The sequence below is a fragment of the Rosa chinensis genome, chromosome 4 (assembly GCF_002994745.2).
Source record: "Rosa chinensis cultivar Old Blush chromosome 4, RchiOBHm-V2, whole genome shotgun sequence".
Lineage (NCBI taxonomy): Eukaryota > Viridiplantae > Streptophyta > Magnoliopsida > Rosales > Rosaceae > Rosa > Rosa chinensis.
The window spans coordinates 60,386,316-60,406,289 of record NC_037091.1 but is presented as its reverse complement, the minus strand read 5'-3'; the positions used below and the strand labels follow the sequence as shown (position 1 = coordinate 60,406,289).

The following is a 19,974-nucleotide window of genomic DNA, read 5'->3' as shown; positions in this document are numbered from 1 at the left end:
GAAAGTCTTGCGTGCGGCAGACGCAAAGAACACGTGGTACGGGCCGACCAATCAGACTCGAGTATTTTAGGTATTTCACTTTTAAAAAGTAGGGTCAGTTTCAGAATGAAAGAATTTTTTGGTGGATTGTGATTGAGCAGCCGCACGGCGGGCGGCCGTATGTAAGAATTTTTCAACAAACTTCTCCAAAAATCCTACAATTTTGGCAGTAGCTAAAAGGAGCTGTCATAATCACCTGCTTCTGAACCTTAATCATTTATCCCAGTACAAAAATTCTGGAAAAAAAAAAAAAACAAATTCCCCAGAAAATCAGCCAAGTGCGCCGATTCTCTATGTCACTTCAAGCCAATTTCACTCTCAGGGGCACTTTAGTCATTCCACTTATGTGGTGGGCTCGAGATATTCGTCAATCGTAGAAAAACGCAAAAAAAACCCAAAAAAGAAATTACTAAAGATGTGAATGGCTGCGACTACCTGTTTAACGGTGAGAAATTCCACGTCAAACCCAGTCTCTTATCTCCACGTCACCTCTACTCATTGCTCCCCGAGCCCCGATCGCATCGGACGGCCCGCGCTTCCCCATGAGTCTCGGATCCAGCGGCCCAGATCGCGTGTTCTAGAGGCTTCGAATCTCGGGAGAGAGAAAAGAGGGTGGTCACATCCTAACCATGGTTAGCTTTCCTAACCCAACCAGCGTTACGCGCTGGGGTTAAAATCGTACCCAAACAACAGGACACAGACTCAGACTCAGAGAGCAAGAAAGAAGAAGAAGAAGAAGAAGACGAAGCATAAAAATTCAAAGAGGGGTTTTGCGAGTCAACTCGGACGACTCACTCACTCTCTCGCTCTCTCGCTCTCTCTTTTGAAACCCTAGGCCTAGCCTATCGGACTCGGTCCGTTAAGCCTTTGATTTCCGTTCTCAAATTTCCAAGGGGGCTTAACTGCTTTGTTCGAGGCTTATTATACAACGGCCGGTGTCCGCCTCATCAAAACGGCAGCGTTTCGGTTTCAGATCTCACATTCCGGTGAGTCTCTGCATCTGATTGGGCTTTTCCCTAGCTCAGCAACGTTCAATTTCGCATTGATTTTTCCATTTTTATCATCTTCTTTTTCTGAGTTTTCGTCTCTTAGGTTTAGATCGGATTGAAATGTGTTGTAGGTTTGCAGTGTTTCTGAGTTTGGGGATCGGAGAAGCTTTCGAAATAGTTTCAGTTTGAGTGAATCGAATTTAGAGTTTGATACGTTTGCTGAGTGATTAGTTATTGAGGGGGGTTTTGTAATAAAGCTGTTGAATTTTTGATGAGAATGATTGAAATTATGGATTAATTTTTGTGTCCTGAGAAACTGAACAGTACATTAACCCCCCTTGTAATTTCTACATTTGCCATGCATGCTAAGCATTAAATCAACAATTTAGTGATTAACCAGTTGTTTGTTATTGTGTTAATTCCGCGCCGATTAACTTGGATTCAACATTTGTTGGATATAGTAAATAATGTAATCTCAGACTGTTACGCTCTGTTGCAGATTCTTTAGTTTTTGAGTAGCTTCGCAGTGGCTCCTCACTCCATGGCATTGATGAATAGCTGATCTTTCAATTTGTCATGGTTTCTGCGATCTGAGAAACTCGGTGTGGGTTCAAAGTCCTTCTCTTTATCAATTAATGATCGTTTTGGAACTGATTTTTCTACTTCCATTTGCGGTCGCGTTGGAGTCTGGCACCTTTTGGGGAGGGGGGGAAGCTCTCTTCTACTGCCACCTCTTTTGCTGGCCATCTGATCTACCACTCCTCTTTGGTTAATGTCTCGTAAGCTGGATAGCCCCGTACAGACCCAAATGGCAGTGGCATTATTTAACAGCCCGCTTACTGGTGAGTATGGGAGCAAGAGGGTGGAAGGGAAGCAGCCTGCTGGTCGGAGAAGAGTTTATGTGCAAACTGAAACCGGATGTGTCCTCGGGATGGAATTAGATCGCGGTGACAATGCCCATACTGTGAAGAGGAGATTGCAGCTTGCTCTCAATGTTCCAACTGAAGAGAGCTCGTTGACATTTGGAGATATGGTGTTGAAGAACGATCTCAGTGCAGTTCGAAATGATTCCCCTCTTCTTCTTACACGTAACCTTATGCACAGAAGCTCATCAACTCCATGTTTATCACCTACTGGGAGGGATATGCAGCAGAGAGATTGGAGTGGTCCTATAGTGATATTAGGGAACTCAGATCAGTTTGCTCGAACAAAGCAGGTGGTCAAGGACATTAAGAAGGCCATCAAGATGGGGGTTGATCCAATTCCTGTGCATAGTGGGCTTGGAGGTGCATACTATTTTAGGAATAGTAGAGGCGAAAGTGTTGCAATAGTGAAGCCAACTGATGAAGAACCTTTTGCCCCGAATAACCCAAAAGGTTTTGTTGGTAAAGCTCTGGGCCAACCAGGTTTGAAGCGTTCAGTGCGGGTTGGGGAAACTGGTTTCAGAGAAGTTGCAGCTTATCTGCTCGACAAAGATCACTCTGCAAATGTGCCTCCCACTGCCTTGGTGAAGATCACTCACTCAATCTTCAACATAAATGATGGGGTGAATGGGAACAAGCTGCAAAAGAAGAGTCTGGTTAGCAAGATTGCATCTTGCCAACAATACATACAACATGATTTTGATGCCAGTGATCATGGGACATCCAGCTTTCCAGTAGCAGCTGTGCATCGCATAGGGATTTTAGACATTAGGATTTTAAACACAGACAGGCATGCGGGGAACCTCTTAGTTAGGAAACTTGATGGTGTTGGGAGGTTTGGTCAAGTGGACCTCATTCCGATTGACCATGGCCTTTGCTTGCCAGAATGTTTGGAGGACCCGTACTTTGAGTGGATACATTGGCCTCAGGCTTCTATTCCATTCTCAGATGATGAGCTTGATTACATAAAAAAGCTTGATCCGGATGAGGAATGTGAGATGCTGCGAAGGGAGCTTCCCATGATACGAGAGGCTTGTCTCAGGGTTTTGGTTCTCTGCACCATTTTTCTGAAGGAGTCTGCTGCTTATGGTCTCTGTCTTGCTGAAATAGGTGAGATGATGACTAGGGAATTTCGTAGTGGCGAGGAGGAGCCTAGTGAACTTGAGGTGATTTGCATGGAAGCAAGGAGGATGGTAGCAGAAAGGGAGGTGCCGTCTCCCAAGGCTGATGTGGGAGCTGAGGAGTTCCTATTTGATATAGATTGTGAGGACGCGGAATCAGACTTCAAATCTGCAGCAGAGGATTATGTGACCAGGACAGCTTTTCCATTTGGAAATGGGAGTGGACATGGTCGCTCTCCTCTCTCTAAACTGGAAGAAAGCATTGAGGAGGAAGAGGAAAGTGAAGGAGAAGAACAAGAGGTGTTAGCAAGTCTGCCACCTTCTGAACATATCCCATCAGTAGCAAAGCTTTCTATGTCGCTGAAGACTACAAGTTTGGGTGAGAAGAACCTCCTGAAATACGTGGGAGCAAAAACAGAAAATGGATACATGGCGAATACATCATCTGGACACAGGAGTGCGAATGAGCAACTTCCTGCAAGCTTGAGCTTTGTGAAGCTGGCTGACATGAATGAGGATGATTGGACCTCGTTTCTAGAGAAGTTTCAAGATCTTCTTGACCCAGCATTTGCAAACCGAAAGTCTGTTACTCTAGGTCAGAGGCAGAGACAGAGGCTTGGTACCTCTTGCCAGTTTTGAGATTGAGGCATCACTGTGCGGCTATGATAGGGGTGACTAATGATGGACAAGAAGATTAGTGCCGTTTGTGGGAGTGGAGGATTGGTACTTCAGTTAGATTCGGCTTGTGGTTTTCTTCTTCCTGGAGAAAGGGTGCTTTAGTTGACGAGTGACTGTAGGAGGAGTTGCTGTAAATATTCTTGGCATCACTTGATTTTCTTTCTTGTTTTTGGTTCTCTTTTGATTTTTTCGTTGTCTCTTTCACTCCTTTGTGGACGTGTTTGATAAATAATCTGTAGAATGAAATCTAGAAAAGAAGGTTTATGTATATAGTGAACTCTGTTTCCTTGCACTCTTCTGAGTTACCTTTTTCCATCTTCATTTTGCGAAGTTCTTGTTTTATGTGTTAACCTCGTGTTTTGCTTCATTTGCTCCAAAACCAACAGGATAGTACTCGCAATCAAATACTGCTGATACTTCTAAACTCGAAATTGACATCTCTTCACTATATTTGAGGTATCAAGTTCTATGCTCTTCTTCCGATGAGAGTCTTAAGTCAGAAAAATGGGAAATGTGAGAGGATTGCTATTTTTGGATTTAAATTTGCTCACCATTTTTATTTTGTGACCACTTTATTAAAATTTGTTACGTCATATAGAATTAATTGAATACTTAAAATAATTTTTTTTTAATAAAATATCATGATAAACTATAATTATATTTTATAACACGTGTCAGTTTTGTATTGAGTGGTGGTATCACCACCAAAGTATTAGTAGTGAGCAAATTTGAATCCGCTCTTTTTCAGCTTGGGTCCAAATGTTTGTTCTTGTAGCCGTCTCTTCCTTTTCCTTTCCTCTTCCTTGTCCTTTTCGGTCTTTGACGAGTTATGTCGATGATGATAGCACAGGGTGTGCTGTGTTTCTCATGATGTCCGTTTCTTTCTATTCAAAAACATCAGGCTGCCATCCACAGATCAAAATCGAAATCTATATTTCTGGGGGTGTCTCAATTATTAGGGATTTATATATATCATGCTCATAGTTTATTATATTAATTCCAATCGAAAAAGACACGACTCTTGTTTATGTCACGGTTGTTGAAATGAAGCATACAAATGAAGGACGGCATAGAAATTTTGTCGATGCTGACATGGAAAGCAAAACCGATAATGATCATATCAACCAACCAAGGAACATCACATGGAGAAAGGTCCCACGTTCAATCTCTGAATAATTTCAGGCATTGGCCCTTTCAACTTGTTTTACCTGCTGTTTTCTTTCAGGAATTTTGTTAACGTACACCTACATTGATAGAGATCTTGTTGTTCTTTGCCCTCAACAATATATATCAAGTTTACACACAATATCAGTTTGGAGAAACGATTTTGTGTCAACAAGATTTGATTATGTATTTAACTGTACGTGATTGAGTTGTTCCGAAATGAGTTAATTATATTTTGAAACTTCTCCAAATGGCACTTGATAAAAGTTTGCTTGGAGATGGGTGCAAAGGCAATGAAGGGTTTACCTCTTTTTTTTTTTTTTGACTTTGTCAATGGGAACCCAAAAGTTTCATAGGTCCAAGATAAAACCCCTTCGGCGCATGTGAAATGCTCCAACTGTACATTGCAGCACAGAGCTTGGCCACTTTGACAGCTTCGAGGTTCGAACATAGGTTGGGGAGCACACCCAACTAAGCAAGAACCACTAAGCCACTTACAGTGGTTAGGATTTACCTTAATTATATGCCATTTGTGGTGGTGGAGGGGTTTAGGGTTTAAGCTTAACTCTTAACAAAGTTCGTTTTGGACTATCTACAAAGCGGATAGGCACCGAGCTTTGGTGGGGGTGTTCAGCTAACAATCTTTGTGGGCGGTCAATGCCTTTCCCATTTTACTAGCTGATGGAGAATCGCTGTTTGCTTAATTTGATCACAATCCACATGACGATGAGTGAATTTATGGAATAATTAATTAGCTGTAGTATGATAATTAATTGTGGACGGAGACTGCAATGAACGTGGCAGCCTAATCTTGAAGATGACTTGCTGCTCTGTATTGTATATTGCCACTTGTAGGTCCCTCGTGCAGTAGATCGAGGGTTCGCTTCTTCTGGGTTCACTTTCTCAGAATGGTTTAAGATGCACGAAAAAATGATGGATGCATTAGCAGTGGAAATGGAGACAGACAAAATGTGAGATTGAGACTTGTCTAGTTACTCTCTTCATTACTTTATTACAGCATCTTCTTCGGTATACTAATGTGTAGAATACAACGGTGATAGATCAACTAAAATGTAATATAAACAAATTCTTTGTTCTGATAGATTAAAGAGGGTTGAACTATCACACAACAGTGAATAGTCTAATTTACCATTGATGTACAAAAGACTTTATTGATATATACTGTACCCTAACACTGGTATTTTTACTGTTTTAATTATTTGATACCATGATGCTCAAATTTACAGTATGATTAAAGTACTTGTTATGGGCCTGCTCTTATTGCTTGCGGTTTCATGTTGGAGATTTGTTTGGTGTTTCCATGGATCGGTCTGTAAAAAGGCCCTTCGAAATAATACCTGAAGGCCATCAGATTCTGATAGATGGGTGATGCGCTCTCTTATTTTTTGAGACAATGTGAAACACAGTTGGGCTCATGCCTTTTTATTGCGAACAAAACATCATTAAAACAATACTTTTAAGACCAACTAGTTGTTCAGCTTATTCATGGATTGTACTATCTGAAATGAAAGATTTTCTGGCAATTTTGGTCTCCACAGTTCACAGATGGTGTAGCATTACATGAACTCCATGTTGCGGACGAACTGTAATGCACCTAAAAGGTGAGTGGACATAACCCGGGGAAAGGGTGAAGGAGTAGCGTTGCAGAATCATCGATAGAGCAATCTTTGCTCAGTGGTGGCAAAGTTGAACCCCACACAGGGCCGGTCGTGAAGTTGTGGAGGCCTGGAGCAAAAATCTAAATGAGGTCTTACTAATTCCAACATAAAAAAAATATATTATAAAAACATAAATAAAAAAGAGATTACTACAGATCGAACACAGGTCATGGATGAAAAATGGACAATGACTTGGCCAACTGGACTACTTTGCGAATCATTAAATCTTTTGACATTTTTTGTTAATATATGTTTTATACACATATTCTAAGATCTGAGGCCTCCCGAGATTGGAGGCCTAGTGCGGCCGCACCACTTGCACTACCTCAGGGCCGCCCCTGACCCCACACAGTTTCTAGGTCCCATTCCGAAGGGTAAGTACACGACCATGTTATGGTTAGTAGCTTTAGCAACACCTTCTGAGAATCTCTCTGGTTTGAAAAGATGCACATCTTCTCCCCAGAGTTGAGGATCATGGTGAAATACTAGGTTTGGGACGTGCAATTCAACATTAGCAGGAACAATGAGTCTTCCGAGTGTAACTTCCTTTTCGACTGTCCTTATGATGGAAACAACAGGAGGATATAACCTTAGTCTCATTTAGGATCATACTCATCTGCATGCAACAAAATGAATACATGGTTAAACAAGTCAGGATACATTACTAACAACTTACACAACAAGCAACTGATAGTAGACATTTTTTTCATACTGTTTTGAGTTTGGTAAGGCGGTCAGAATTTGGAGTTTGTTTGTCAAATAATTGCAGGACTTCCTTTCTTGCTTCCTCTTGCCAATCAGGATGCATTGCCAGAAGAAGAATAGTCTAAGCAAGCAAAGTATTAGTGGTTTCCTCTCCAGCAAAGTAAAATGTCTTGCACTCATCAACTAAATCATCCACTGTAATCCTCTGGTTCAACTCAGAATGATAGAGAGCCTTCAAAAGCAATCCAATCAAATCATCTCTGTTGAAGAATGTTGACATTTAATGTGCCTTGTCAAACTAGGATTAGTTCTATGATTGTAATAGGAGAGAAGGTTCTAGAATTCCTAATCCTATTCGGATTAGTTTTCCTTGTATCATAAGAATATGTAATTTGTAATCCCTATATATAGGGCTCCTATTATCAATAGTGGAACACATCTATTCTCCCAATTCTCTTTGCTTTCAATATCTTAAAACACGTTATCAGGACGAGCCCTAACCCTGAAATCAGAAGCCAAAATTTTTCTGCAAATCATCCTGCTGCGCAATACAAAGCTCTAGTACCTCAAAACCCTAGGAACCCATACGCACCATCCTTGGCTGTGCGCACCACTTCCATCGCCGCAAGTCCTCCTCCTCGTACATCATCTTCAAGTTCAAGATCAAGACCAAGAAGAAGAACAAGAAAAGAAAGTATTTTCATTAAAGTTCCTGCTTTCCGCACTTTAATTTTATCTTCTTTTTCTTCGGGGACTTGCAACCTCCCTTCTTCTACATCCCACCTTTCTGTAACGTGAGTTCGATTCTATAAAAGCGGAATCATGGGGATTCATGCTATATGAACTAAGAGCGTTCGTAGACTTCGAACTAAGAGCGTTCGTAGACTTCGGACTAAGAGCGTCCGTAAGCATCGATTTTGACCATACAAACATCATTGTTTCGGTCTAATCCAAATTTCTTGGAAATCGATTTCTTGGTAGCATTAAGGTTTAGAAATTTTAATATTAGTTTTCGTGGAAGCATTGACTCTGAAACTAATCCGTTCTTGTTTCTCCTTTTTCAGGATGTCAAACTTGAACGAACTCGATTTTACTCCATTGGATTCTACATGCACAAGATATTTCATGTGGGCTCATAATGTTGAGCTCCAACTAATTGCCCTTGATTTATTGCCTACAATCCAAGAGCCTTGTTCTAAAGGAACCGCTCAAGACTCTCAAACTGAGATAGATAATTCCAGGGTACTTACCATGATGAAGCACCACATAGAGATGGCACTCTAGTTTGAGTACATGAATGAGGATAGCGCTAGAAACCTTTGAGTAGCGCTTCGTGAACGTTTTAGTAAACATTCACCATCTTCCGAACTTAGAAGCACGTTGGAATAATCTCTGCTTCTCTAAACTTTGAAATAGTTATGGAATATTGTTCGGAAGCTCTCCGCATCAGATCATTGATGCATACCTGTGGAAAAACTATCACAGAAGAACAATTGATTGAGAAAACCATAACTACCTTCCCCGTCACTGAATTAAGATTCTCTAAATTCTATCGAATATTAATCAAACGAAGGATGGATCACAAATCTCCATTAGCTAATTGGAGCTATGGCTTATGTTGAAAGGCACATCAGCGAATTTGTGAATAGAGAATATGGTAGGCCTCAAGATGACTACCATGAGCACCGTTCAGTTGATAGAAGAAGTCGATATGATCCATATGATCAACATGCTCAAGAAGGTAATCACCAAAGTTAGTGAATACAAGACCAAAGGATTCATGACTTTGAGGGTATAGAAGTTGGACACCATGGCGCCACTTTTGGCCATGGTAACACTATTCCAACGCCAATGGTCCTAGGGACCATGTATATTGCATCAATATGCCTCAATCAAGAGAGCATCCTCTACATTATGATTTAAGGAGTATCTGATCAATGGTGATCAAGACATCGAGTTATGAAAGACTTTAAATCTAGCGATGAAGATAAAATGTTGCAGATTTTTCATATAGTCTTTTATTTTTCAAGAATTATGTAATGGTAATTATGCCTTAAATCAATAAGTGACAATTTTCTTAACTCTTTCTCACTAGGCTCACCCAATTAAGTATGATGTCTAGGAAACTAGTTGAGATTAGTGGTACTTAAGCAAGTTTGCTCCACTTACATCTCTTCTTACTTTCCTGGTCATGTTTAATTGGAGTTACTGAGAGGAATGAGTGACTTCGATTTGTCTAAAGTTTGATTTTTATTTTGGATTAGATTTTGGTCCAGAAACTTTGATGTAATCATTGGCTATTATTAATAAAGTATCGATTATTCTATTTCATGTCTTGGACATATCTTAAATTCAAACTTTATTATTTCAAAGATATAAGAGCCAATGGTTTACATGTGGAAACACATTGTGAGAATGGACAAGAGTTCCTTTGCATCACCTCTAATGACTAAGGACATAAATGAGTATAAGAGAAACTTATGTGTCGTTCTAGTGGATTGTATGCAAGTACTATTCAAATCATTGAATCCAACCATGTCATGAGAGATGACTTATGGGATTCTGACACATATAGGCTTTGGCATGACCGTTTGGGACACCTAGGTCGTGACATGATGATCCGTATATTAAAGATTTCATACGGACATCCTTTCTTCAGAACGAAGAGAAGTACAAATCAAAAGTCGATTCAAAGAGAGCATTGCACCGCTACCGTGATCCCCCTGCAGCAAAATCATGGCTTTGACGCCATATATAGAGATTTGGCTCCCCTTTCTACTTTTCAAGTCAATTGTGACTTCATGGCTCAACCAAAATCCTCATTGGTTGCTTCTAAAGCCTATCTTTTATTCTACAAAGCCCGCTATTTAGCAAAATTAGGATCAAGACCATCCTATCCAATGGACACTAACGTAAATATTCCATTCTTACATAGCATCCAAAGAGATTCTGTGGATCGATTCAACCAACTTGCGGACTGCTTAGATGTTTTATAGTGTTGGTTGATGTGCGAATATGCTGGTCATGTGGCGCGTTATCGTCCGCTCGTCATGCTACTTATGATAAACTCCTAGCCCAGATCATATGGCTATGGGTTCACTACCCGGATCATCCCATTCAGTCAATTCGACTTGTTAATGCTAGAGAGTTTACATCAAAAATTTTCGATGACTATTGCATATCATTGGGGATTGATATTAGGCATCATATTCCCATATACACACCCCAATGGTCTTGCGGAAAAGCCACCATTAAACAACTACGATGGTAGCCCGGACATTGGTAATGTGCTGGTTATTTCCGCTTGGGGTTATGCAATATCACATGCAGCTATGCAAATTCGTCTACAACCCATAGCCACTCAACCTTTATTTGCGTTACAGCTAGTGACTGGGTGCGAGTCTAATATCTGATACTTATGCATATTTGAGTGTGTGATTTATATGCCACTCGCACGTCCACAACACATCAAAATGGGTCATTACAACGAATGCATATATATATATATATATATATATATTTGTGTTGGATATAAATCTCCAATTATAAGTCCGCTATGTAGAACATTTGACAGGCGATCTCTTTACCGTTAGATTTGCGGATTGTCACTTTAATGAGACAGTCTTCCCGTCGTTATGGGGAGATTAGAACATCAACGTTCAATAGAAACGATAGGAATTGTCGTGGTCTGTCCCCACTATGTTTCATCTTCATCCCCTAAAAGTGACAAGATCACATATACCTGTTGCAAATATGCCTGCAAGGATTGATGTCCTCACACGAGGACATGGCGACACCCAGAGGAGATGGGCACGGCACCACCACCATGGATGGTAGTATTGTGATGCCATAAGGTGGCATAATGGCTTCATAGGCTATGGGTTCCGCTAGAGAACGTAGGAGACCCATAGGTTCGATGGATTCTCTCCCTAGGAAGAGAGCGAGTTTGGCACAACTTGATACATTGATCATTGATACTCAAAATCCGTCTCATGAGAATATTCTGGATTGTGGTTATGTCTAAGAGACATCGTTAGGGGACGCCTCAATGTTAGAATCAATTCCTGAGAATATAGAGATCTCTACAAACTACACTAGTGTACATGAGGACGTGGGATTATTGAGACCAATGACATCAAACCTTGCTCCGTTGAAGAATATCAACGTAGAAGAAGTTGGCCTAAAAGGAAAGATACGATCCAGGTTGAATTGGATTCACTAACGAATAGGAAGGATTTCGGGCCTGATATGCCAACACCTCCTAACATAAAACCTGTTGACAGTAATAGGTCTTTGTTAGATAGTGTGATGAGAAAAAGAGATGGTAATCTCGTCTTATGGCTCAAGGCTTTTCACAAAACGCCTTGGAATCAACTACGAGAAGATATATTCTCTCGTAATGGATGTCATTGCACTCCACTACCTTGTCAGTTTGGTCGTTTCCGAATAACTGAACATGCAGCTTACGAATGTGGTCACTATATATCTTTATGGGGATCTGATACAGAATATAATGAAGGTTCTTGTAGACTTCATTTACCCAAATCAAGTGGCTCTAGACCACGGAGCGCATTTGCAATGAAGTTGAAACGCTCACTAAAGTAACTACTTGATTGGGAAGGGATATGATGAACTATGCCCGCGCGTTTCCATGACAAGTTTCGGATTTGCAATGTTGTGGTTTATGTTGATAAACATATTTGAACCCTTGAGAGTTAAGGAAAACCGTTAAACATCTGAAATCTGAGTTTGAGATGAAGGACCTCAGGAGAACACGGTTTTGTCCAGATTTAGAACTTGTATACCGTGTCAATGAATGCTTTGGCATTTTGATAAAGTCAAGATGCACTCCCATGGCCATCGGTAGTCTTGACCCTAAGAGGGATGCGTTTCGTCCCAGGGATAATGATGAAGACGTGTTAATTGGCAGAAGTGTCTTACCTAAGTGCAATAGACGCATTATTGTACTTAACACAATACAAGACCGGACATCTCATTTGTTATGAACTTGTTGGCTTTATGTAGCCCTACGCCAACGCAATGTCATTGAATTGGTGTAAAGACAATTTTTCGATACTTAAAGGGTATGATCGATATGGGCTTATTTTATCCCTACAAAGAGAAAAGGAATGACGGAAGAATGAGATCGGTCCTTATTAGCCAAAGTGGTGCCGTCCATGAAATGGTCGTCAGCCATGTTGTCGCCACCTGCGCCGCAGCCGTCCATGGTGGCCGGCGTTCTCCTCCTCCCCTCCATCAAAATGATGGTGATGTTTTGATAGGTTTTGCTGATGCATGGTATCTCTCTGACCCTCACAAAGGTCGTTCCCAAACGAGTTATATCTTTACCATGAGAAGCACTGCGATATCTTGGAGGTCTACAAAACAGACCCTTATTGCTACTTCCTCGAATCATGCAGAGATTGCTCTACATGAATCAATGCGTGAATGCATACGGTTAAGGTCCATAGTTGGACATATTCGAGGAACTTGTGGTTTGAAGTCTATGACAGATGAACCTACATGCATTTATGAGGATAATACAGCTTGTATTGAACAAATGAAGTTAGGTTTCATCAAGGGCGACAACACCAAACATATATCGCCTAAATTCTTTTATTATCAACAACAACATACACTTCTAAAGATTGAAGTGAATCAAATCCGATCAGAGAATAATGTAGCTAGCGGAGTTATTCACTAAGTCGTTACTTAAATCCACCTTCGAGAAATATTTGAAGAGCATCAGATTGAGAAAGTTATCCAAACTCCTATGATCATAGCAATCAGGGGGAGATGTCGACATCAGGGAGAGGTATGATGTCTACATGTTCGATCTCGAAGAGTGAAGGATGTGTTGTACTCTTATTCTCCTTCTCGAGGTAGTTTTTTGTCCCCCAAGGTTTTTCACTCGAGCAAGGTTTTTAACGAGGCAACGATTGAAGCGTCACCACTAAGTTTGAGCGGGACAAGGGGGAGTGTTGAAGAATGTTGACATTTAGTGTGCCTTGTCAAACTATGATTAGTTCTATGATTGTAATAGGAGAGAAGGTTCTAGAATTCCTAGTCCTATTCGGATTAGTTTTCCTCGTATCATAAGAATATGTAATTTGTAATCCCTATATATAGGGCTCCTATTATCAATAGTGGAACACATATATTCTCCCAATTCTCTTTGCTTTCAATATCCTAAAACAATCTCCAAATTTGTCTTCTTTGCCAATCATAGTCATGGCCTGCTCTTCTCTTTTCTTAACAATCTCTATTATGGAGTCATATATTCCTTTCACAAGCTTCTCTGATTCAATCTCATCGCAGGGACGTAGCTAGGATTCAAAAATGGGGTGGGCTAAATTTATTGTGGCAAATTTTTTGGGCGAAGCCCAATTTTTTTTAAATTTTTTATGTCTCTCCTGCATAATATCAATGCCTCCAATTTGGAGTCAAAATCAGTGCATATAAGTACCACAAAACAAGAACACTCAAATCCATATCCACAACATAGCCATAAAAAATTCATCTAAACACCCAAAAACTAAGAAGCATAAAAAGAACCACCATTTGATATAAACAATACTGAGAAAATGAAAACACAAAGTATTAAGAAAGAAATAAAGAATGGTAAAACATGGGTGACTACAATTGGCTAGTAATACTTAGCATTTGTAAGTAGTAAAATATCATAAAAGGAGAAGGACGAATGGTGCCCAGAAGTTGAACCATTTGATGAAAGCTATATTGATCTACTAAATACTTCATTAAGCCAAAAGGGAAGAGGGGAAGAGCCAAAATGAAGGAAAAAAAGGAAAAAGCTACATGGAAAGTACTTGCACATCGTCTACAACATCTCCAAGCAAATTTTTTTTTTGTTGGGCTATTACATATCTATTCCTACGTGAAGGTATTTTGGACTAAATAAGGGTTGGGCTATAGCCCATACAGCCTTTGCTGTAGCTACATCCCTGTCTCATCGTCAATTTTAATAAAGCGACTTCAATGTTGAATTCCATTAGCTTTGAGGACTCATAAATTCATAATGTTATTGACTTCCAGGGACATTATATATTGACATGATATTACAAAGGCTCAACAACTAAAAGAAGGATCACTGTGATATTAGGAAATTACCTGATGCCAGAAATCCTGAGTCTGTAAGTATTTTTAACCAAAAATGAGGCTAACTTCATCAACATCTCAAAAATATCCTTCCCTTCTAAGTAGTTGCTGCCAAACGCTGTCCTCTAAATCACTTCTGAAGTCAATAACCGAAATTCTTCAAATAGCTCAATCTCTTTCCCTTCTTCATGATTTTTCCATCTTTTTAGGATTGTCTCAGAACTAGCTATCATCGCTGGAATCATAGTCTAGTAAAAGTAAAACAATCCCATCATTAAATATCATCAGAAATGAGCAAAGTTACAACTTATTTTCCTCAGTATATGATATTAACTAAAATAGGTATTAGAACATCACTCTTATTTGTTAGTTTGCAAGAACTACCATTAGTAATAGTAAGAACTTACTTTTAAGCTCTCTCCATGGAAGGCATGCATGGAAATTTTTCGCACTTTTAACCATCTTTCACCTTCTATCCCTGGAAGGCCATTCCCTAGCAGCCTCAATGCAAAGCCTTCCTTCTTCAGTTTTCGATAAACCCTATCTTTAATCTCTTTGCACGTACATCTCAGGTTCCATAACTATCAACTGAGCTTGGGAACCATGCCATTGAAGATAAGTCTTAAGCTTCCCTTCTACAAATTACACATAACCAAATTATACAAGGAACTATTAATCATGAAAGCCATGTATACATAGATGATGAGCTAGTTTGTCATTAAATACCATATTTCTTGCTCCATGTGTGAATATGAGGATGAATTTGATAAAGTATTTCGTGTCATAAACTTTTGGGCCTGCTCATTGCTTCCTTTATCATGTTGGAGATTTCTTTGGTGTTTCCATGGATAAGTCGGTAAGAAGGGCCTTCAACTCCCTGCAAATTCAATGTTTTCTTAATGTGCGTCGGAACCCACCATTGTTTGTAAAAGATCTTGATGAGAGCTAGCAGGGCCGATCCTGAAAATTACGAGGCCTAGTGCAAAAATTTAAATGATGCCTTATTAATCACGATCTTAATTAGAAGAACTAAGAAAAAAATGTTTGGTATAAATAGAAGAAAAAAATAGTGGACGCCTAAAAACATAAACAAGGAAGGAAAAATAGAGAAAAAAAAAAGTCAAGAAACATAACAGAAGATCGAAGAAGAAAGTAGAGAGGCCTTAGGAATGAAAATAATAAAAAAATATTAAAAGAAGAGAGAAGATCACAAAAAAGGCAAATAAAAAAATTAAACAGAGCTAAGCACCCATGGGTTTTGAACCCAAGACCAATCAAGCCTAACAACTTAAGGTAAAGTGGCCAACTGAACTGAACAACAATTCAATAACTCTCAACATTCTTCACCTATATATTTATCTAAAGCCATTACAAAATTGAATTCAAAGGCCTTCGAAAACCGAAGGCCTTGTACGGCTGCTCCATTTGAACACCCCCAGGACCGCCCCTGAGAGCTAGGAGAAGAAGGCAGAGAAATGCAAAGTTTGAGAGAGTGATTGCTTGGCTTTTGAAAGATGCAGTCATCTTTAGTTCAGCTTTCGTATTTTCCCTCTCTACACTACTACAAAACTGAACTATGTACACCATTGTGAATGGTGTGGATTGAAGTTAAAGACAACCATGATTGTTGTCTAATAGCAATAGGCACCCCCTTAGACACTAATTAAGGAATTGTTGGCTTTGCTGGCGTGACATATACTCAAATATCTATTAGAAATGATTTATTCTTTGACTATCACCAATGTTAATATAGTGCTTATTGTTTTAAAATATATAGTTAATGACTTTAATAAGACTGAGCTGCTCACGTGGCAGTTTCTCATCAAAAGTGTTAAGATTAGAACTAGATAAGCACCATTATGGGTATTGGTGGGATATTGGAATAGTGATGCTCCACTACCCAAACATAGAATGAGATTGAACATGTGATAATAAAGGGAGAGGATCATCTCCTAAGCTAAATTCTCTCCTAACCTTCCTAAGCTTTTAACTAGATGAAGACACGTGGCAATATTGAAATCCAATGGTCTGCAACAAAACTTGATTTGTCTTTTTGTATTTTGTATTTTCTCCCTTCTGTTCTTCTAGACAAGGACTCTCTCTCTCTCTTCTTCTCTTCAAACGTGTTCTCTCTTTTTTCAAACAAGAGGCCGAAGCAAACCCACTTCTCTTCAAACGTGCTTTCTCTTTCTTCAAACAAGAGGCCGAAGCAAAACCTACTTCTCCTCAAACGTGTTCTCTCTTTCTTCAAACAAGAGGCCGAAGCAAAACCCATATGTTGTTTGATCTATATCTTATGTGGGAGCAATTTCATAGCAGTCAGCTCTGCCCACAAAAAGGGAACAATTATAGACGATTCTGTGTTTCGATTTGTTTTAGCATTTTATAATGTGTGGTTGTTGTTATGATCCTCAAAGTATGAGATTGTTTTGACCTTAAAGACATTGTTTGGCATGATGCATGAATTAAGGTAGAGAAGAATCTATGAACCAGAAATAAAAAAAATACAAAAACCAAGTTTTGATTTGATTTGATTTTGCTGAGGTTCAATCTCAGAATTTGCCCAAGAACTGATTTCTTTTCTCAAAAACAGAAATAAATCAAATCAGAATGAGATCTGGGTAAGACCCAAGAACTGGTTTTAACCAAGCTAGAGATTCTACAAAGATTCAATCTCAGTTTTACCCAAGTTCCTGAGAACTGAAGGATTGTTTTTATTTTTTGTGTCTGTATGAAATTGAAGAGAGTGAGGGAGAGAAAAAAAATCAGAATGATCCTGAAGAACGAAAGAGAGAAGTTCAGAGGAGATAATGGATGTGGAGGACTGCAGTTGATTAAGGCAAAGAAGGAGAGAGAGAGAGAAAGAGAGAACAGGCAGAGAGAGAATGAGAAGTTTCAGCCGTCAGATCAAGCTGCAAGATGTACTTATTACGTCATACAAGATAGGAACCGTTGGATCTATTTTGGACATGTGGCGGCTTAGGATGAAAAGCATAGGAAGGTTAGGAGAGAATTTAGCTTAGGAGAGGATCCTCTCCTGATAATAAAACCATGTTGTCACCATTAGCCTAAAAGTTGATAGATTAGTATCCTTAACCCACATTTGTAGTAGTGCTACCACACTACTGTTATTTCAAAAAGCTTTACACCTAACTTATTTTCTGAAATGCAACTTACGTTAAGCAACTCTAGATTTAACACATAGAAATTATTATGAAAAAAAAAGACGAGACATCACTAGGCATCTCAAGTACGACGCGTCTTAATTAACCTAGGAACCTAAAAACATATCTTATGCTTAGATATTTTGCTACTCTTGAACTCTAAAAGGGTCCTTATTAAACAAGGGGCAGACAATGATTGTTCTTAGCAATAGAAGCCTAAACATGCAATCTAAGTTGGCAACCAAAGATAACACATAAAGAATTCATCAATGTAAAATTAGAAATTAGGTTCTCATCCATTGAATAAACAAAAACTAATTAAATGTCATACCATGTCATCCATGCATGATTGGGGCTTCAACAACCCCCAACTACTAAGAAATTAGTTGCACATAGTTGGAATTGAAAGCTCACAAAGGTTCATAAGAAAGAAAACAGAGAAATTCTAAAATGGGAGTTGAAAATTGTCGGAATTCAACTGGTCTAAAAATGGATTCGACTAGTCTAAAATCGCTCTTTTCAAATTCTTGTGCTCGGATTCTCTGCTTGATTCTCCCGCATAAGAGTTTTCTCGTTAGCTTGTCTAGCCTTTTTATAGTGCTCTAGCTTGAATCCTCTCCTCTTTCCTTCCTTTTTTGTTTTAGATTCCTTGAGGTGTAAAGAAAGCCAACTTCTTGATTATCTGCTTGAATTAGGATTTTTCCACATCACTTTGTCCAATGAGAATAAGCCATGTCATCACCAATATTTTTTTAGTATTTCTCCTTTAATTGCTGCGATTTCCATGGATTGGGCTCCTCGATCCATCAAGGTCTCCTACTCGGGTCTAGACTCCAAGATTTTCCTTATTTACGGATATTTCTTCCATATTATCCTCTTTTTGTATATTTTCTCCGAAAAACCTAATAAACATAAAAGTAAATAAATAAAGAGAAAATATAAGAAACTGATAAAGATTAATATAGGGATTAACCATATAATGTCGCATAAAACGCTCCTATCACTAATGATGAATATTTCACTCCTAACAGGAAATGAATCTTGGCGAAATCGAGGATATTGTTTGCTTGGAGGTCAAGAAAGCAGCTTCTACATAAAGAGCGCTAGGGGGAACTTGCACCTTGCGCGCGCGCACACACACATAATCAACTCATACAAACTTGCTTTGGCAAACTATATATAGCACACTGCTATCCAAATCTCTTCCGGAGTACTCTGCGGAGTCTAAACCTCACCAGAAACTGGCGACAAAGCAGTTTTCTCCTGGACAGCTTGGAGCAACGAGTCGTCTATCCTCGCCACTCAGATCAAGAGTCGCACCTTTTTGGGGACTCGGAATAAGGAACTGCCAACCAAACCTTGGAGAAGTAGTTCTCTCCCTTGGACAACTTGGAACAATGAGCCGTCTACCCTCATCACTCAGTTCAAAGAGTCGCACCCCCTTCTGGGCACTCGGAACAAAGAGCCTCCAATCAAACTGAGATTATATAAATATCTCAATTCTCTCCCTCACTCCCCACAGCCAACCTTATTTTGATATATTCAATTCCCAAACCTCACAGCTTTCAAGTTTCACCAAATATCCAAATCCCCCCCCCCTCTATGGATTTCTTCAAATTCGTCTTCTTCGATGATCCGGATCCATCGGATGCATCATCTGGTTAGCAGTACCTTCTAGATGGCATGAGGTAGTTAATCGGCAGTATCCTCTATTTTGGTCGGCAGTACCCTTTGATGAGTCATCTGGTTAGCAGTATCCTCCAGATAACATGAGATGGTTAGTTGGCAGACCTTCTAGCCATCTTCTCCTCGCATTCCAATATGCAGTACCCTCTGATGCGTCATCTGGTTGGCAGTACCCTCCAGATAACATGAGATGGTTAGTCGGCAGACCTTCTAGCCATCTTCTCCTCGCATTCCAATCTGCAGTACCCTCTAATGAGTCACCTGGTCGACAGTACCCTCCAGGTAGTATGAGATGACTAGTTGGCAATTTTTCAAAAACTGTCATTTATAGTATCAGGCGTTTTCTAGAAAATGATAAAACTACCACTGAATTGAAACCCTTATAATTCCTTAGTTTCAATTCTGATTTTTGCGTACTTCGTGTCTCTAAACTTTTTTTTTCTTCCAAATAAGGGATTAGGCAATATTAGTTCCTTGGGAACTAGTCCCACCCTCAATATCACGTCCCGATTTTTAATTATGTATTTTTAAACATAATTAAAAATCAATATAGTCCCAGAATTATACATGTGTGATGGTTCAGCCATCAATACAAAATACCTGGAAAACTTTTTCCTTTTAAACCAAGTACATACTGATGCCCTAAACTCACTATGTCAATACATACTCACTCCATAGAATCATATATTACATAAGTTTACAAATTAAGT

The 19,974-nt window shown here is 39.4% G+C and overlaps 1 protein-coding gene and 1 pseudogene across 2 annotated transcripts; one reads left to right on the top strand and one right to left on the bottom strand.

Annotated features, from left to right (window-relative positions):
- The first annotated feature begins 736 nt into the window (after positions 1–736).
- On the top strand, positions 737–4,055 carry LOC112196937 (phosphatidylinositol 4-kinase gamma 7). Of its 2 annotated transcripts, none has more exons than XM_024337419.2 (2): positions 737–1,025; positions 1,528–4,055. In XM_024337419.2, exon 2 carries the CDS (start codon positions 1,801–1,803, stop codon positions 3,709–3,711), a length of 1,911 nt encoding a protein of 636 aa, XP_024193187.1. In that variant the 5' UTR covers positions 737–1,025; positions 1,528–1,800; the 3' UTR covers positions 3,712–4,055. The 2 variants fall into 2 exon arrangements, with proteins under 2 accessions (XP_024193187.1, XP_024193188.1); XM_024337420.2 differs by having other exon boundaries at positions 1,508–4,055.
- A 2,419-nt stretch (positions 4,056–6,474) lies between these two features.
- On the bottom strand, positions 6,475–19,589 carry LOC121052880 (annotated as a pseudogene).
- Between the last annotated feature and the right edge of the window lie 385 nt (positions 19,590–19,974).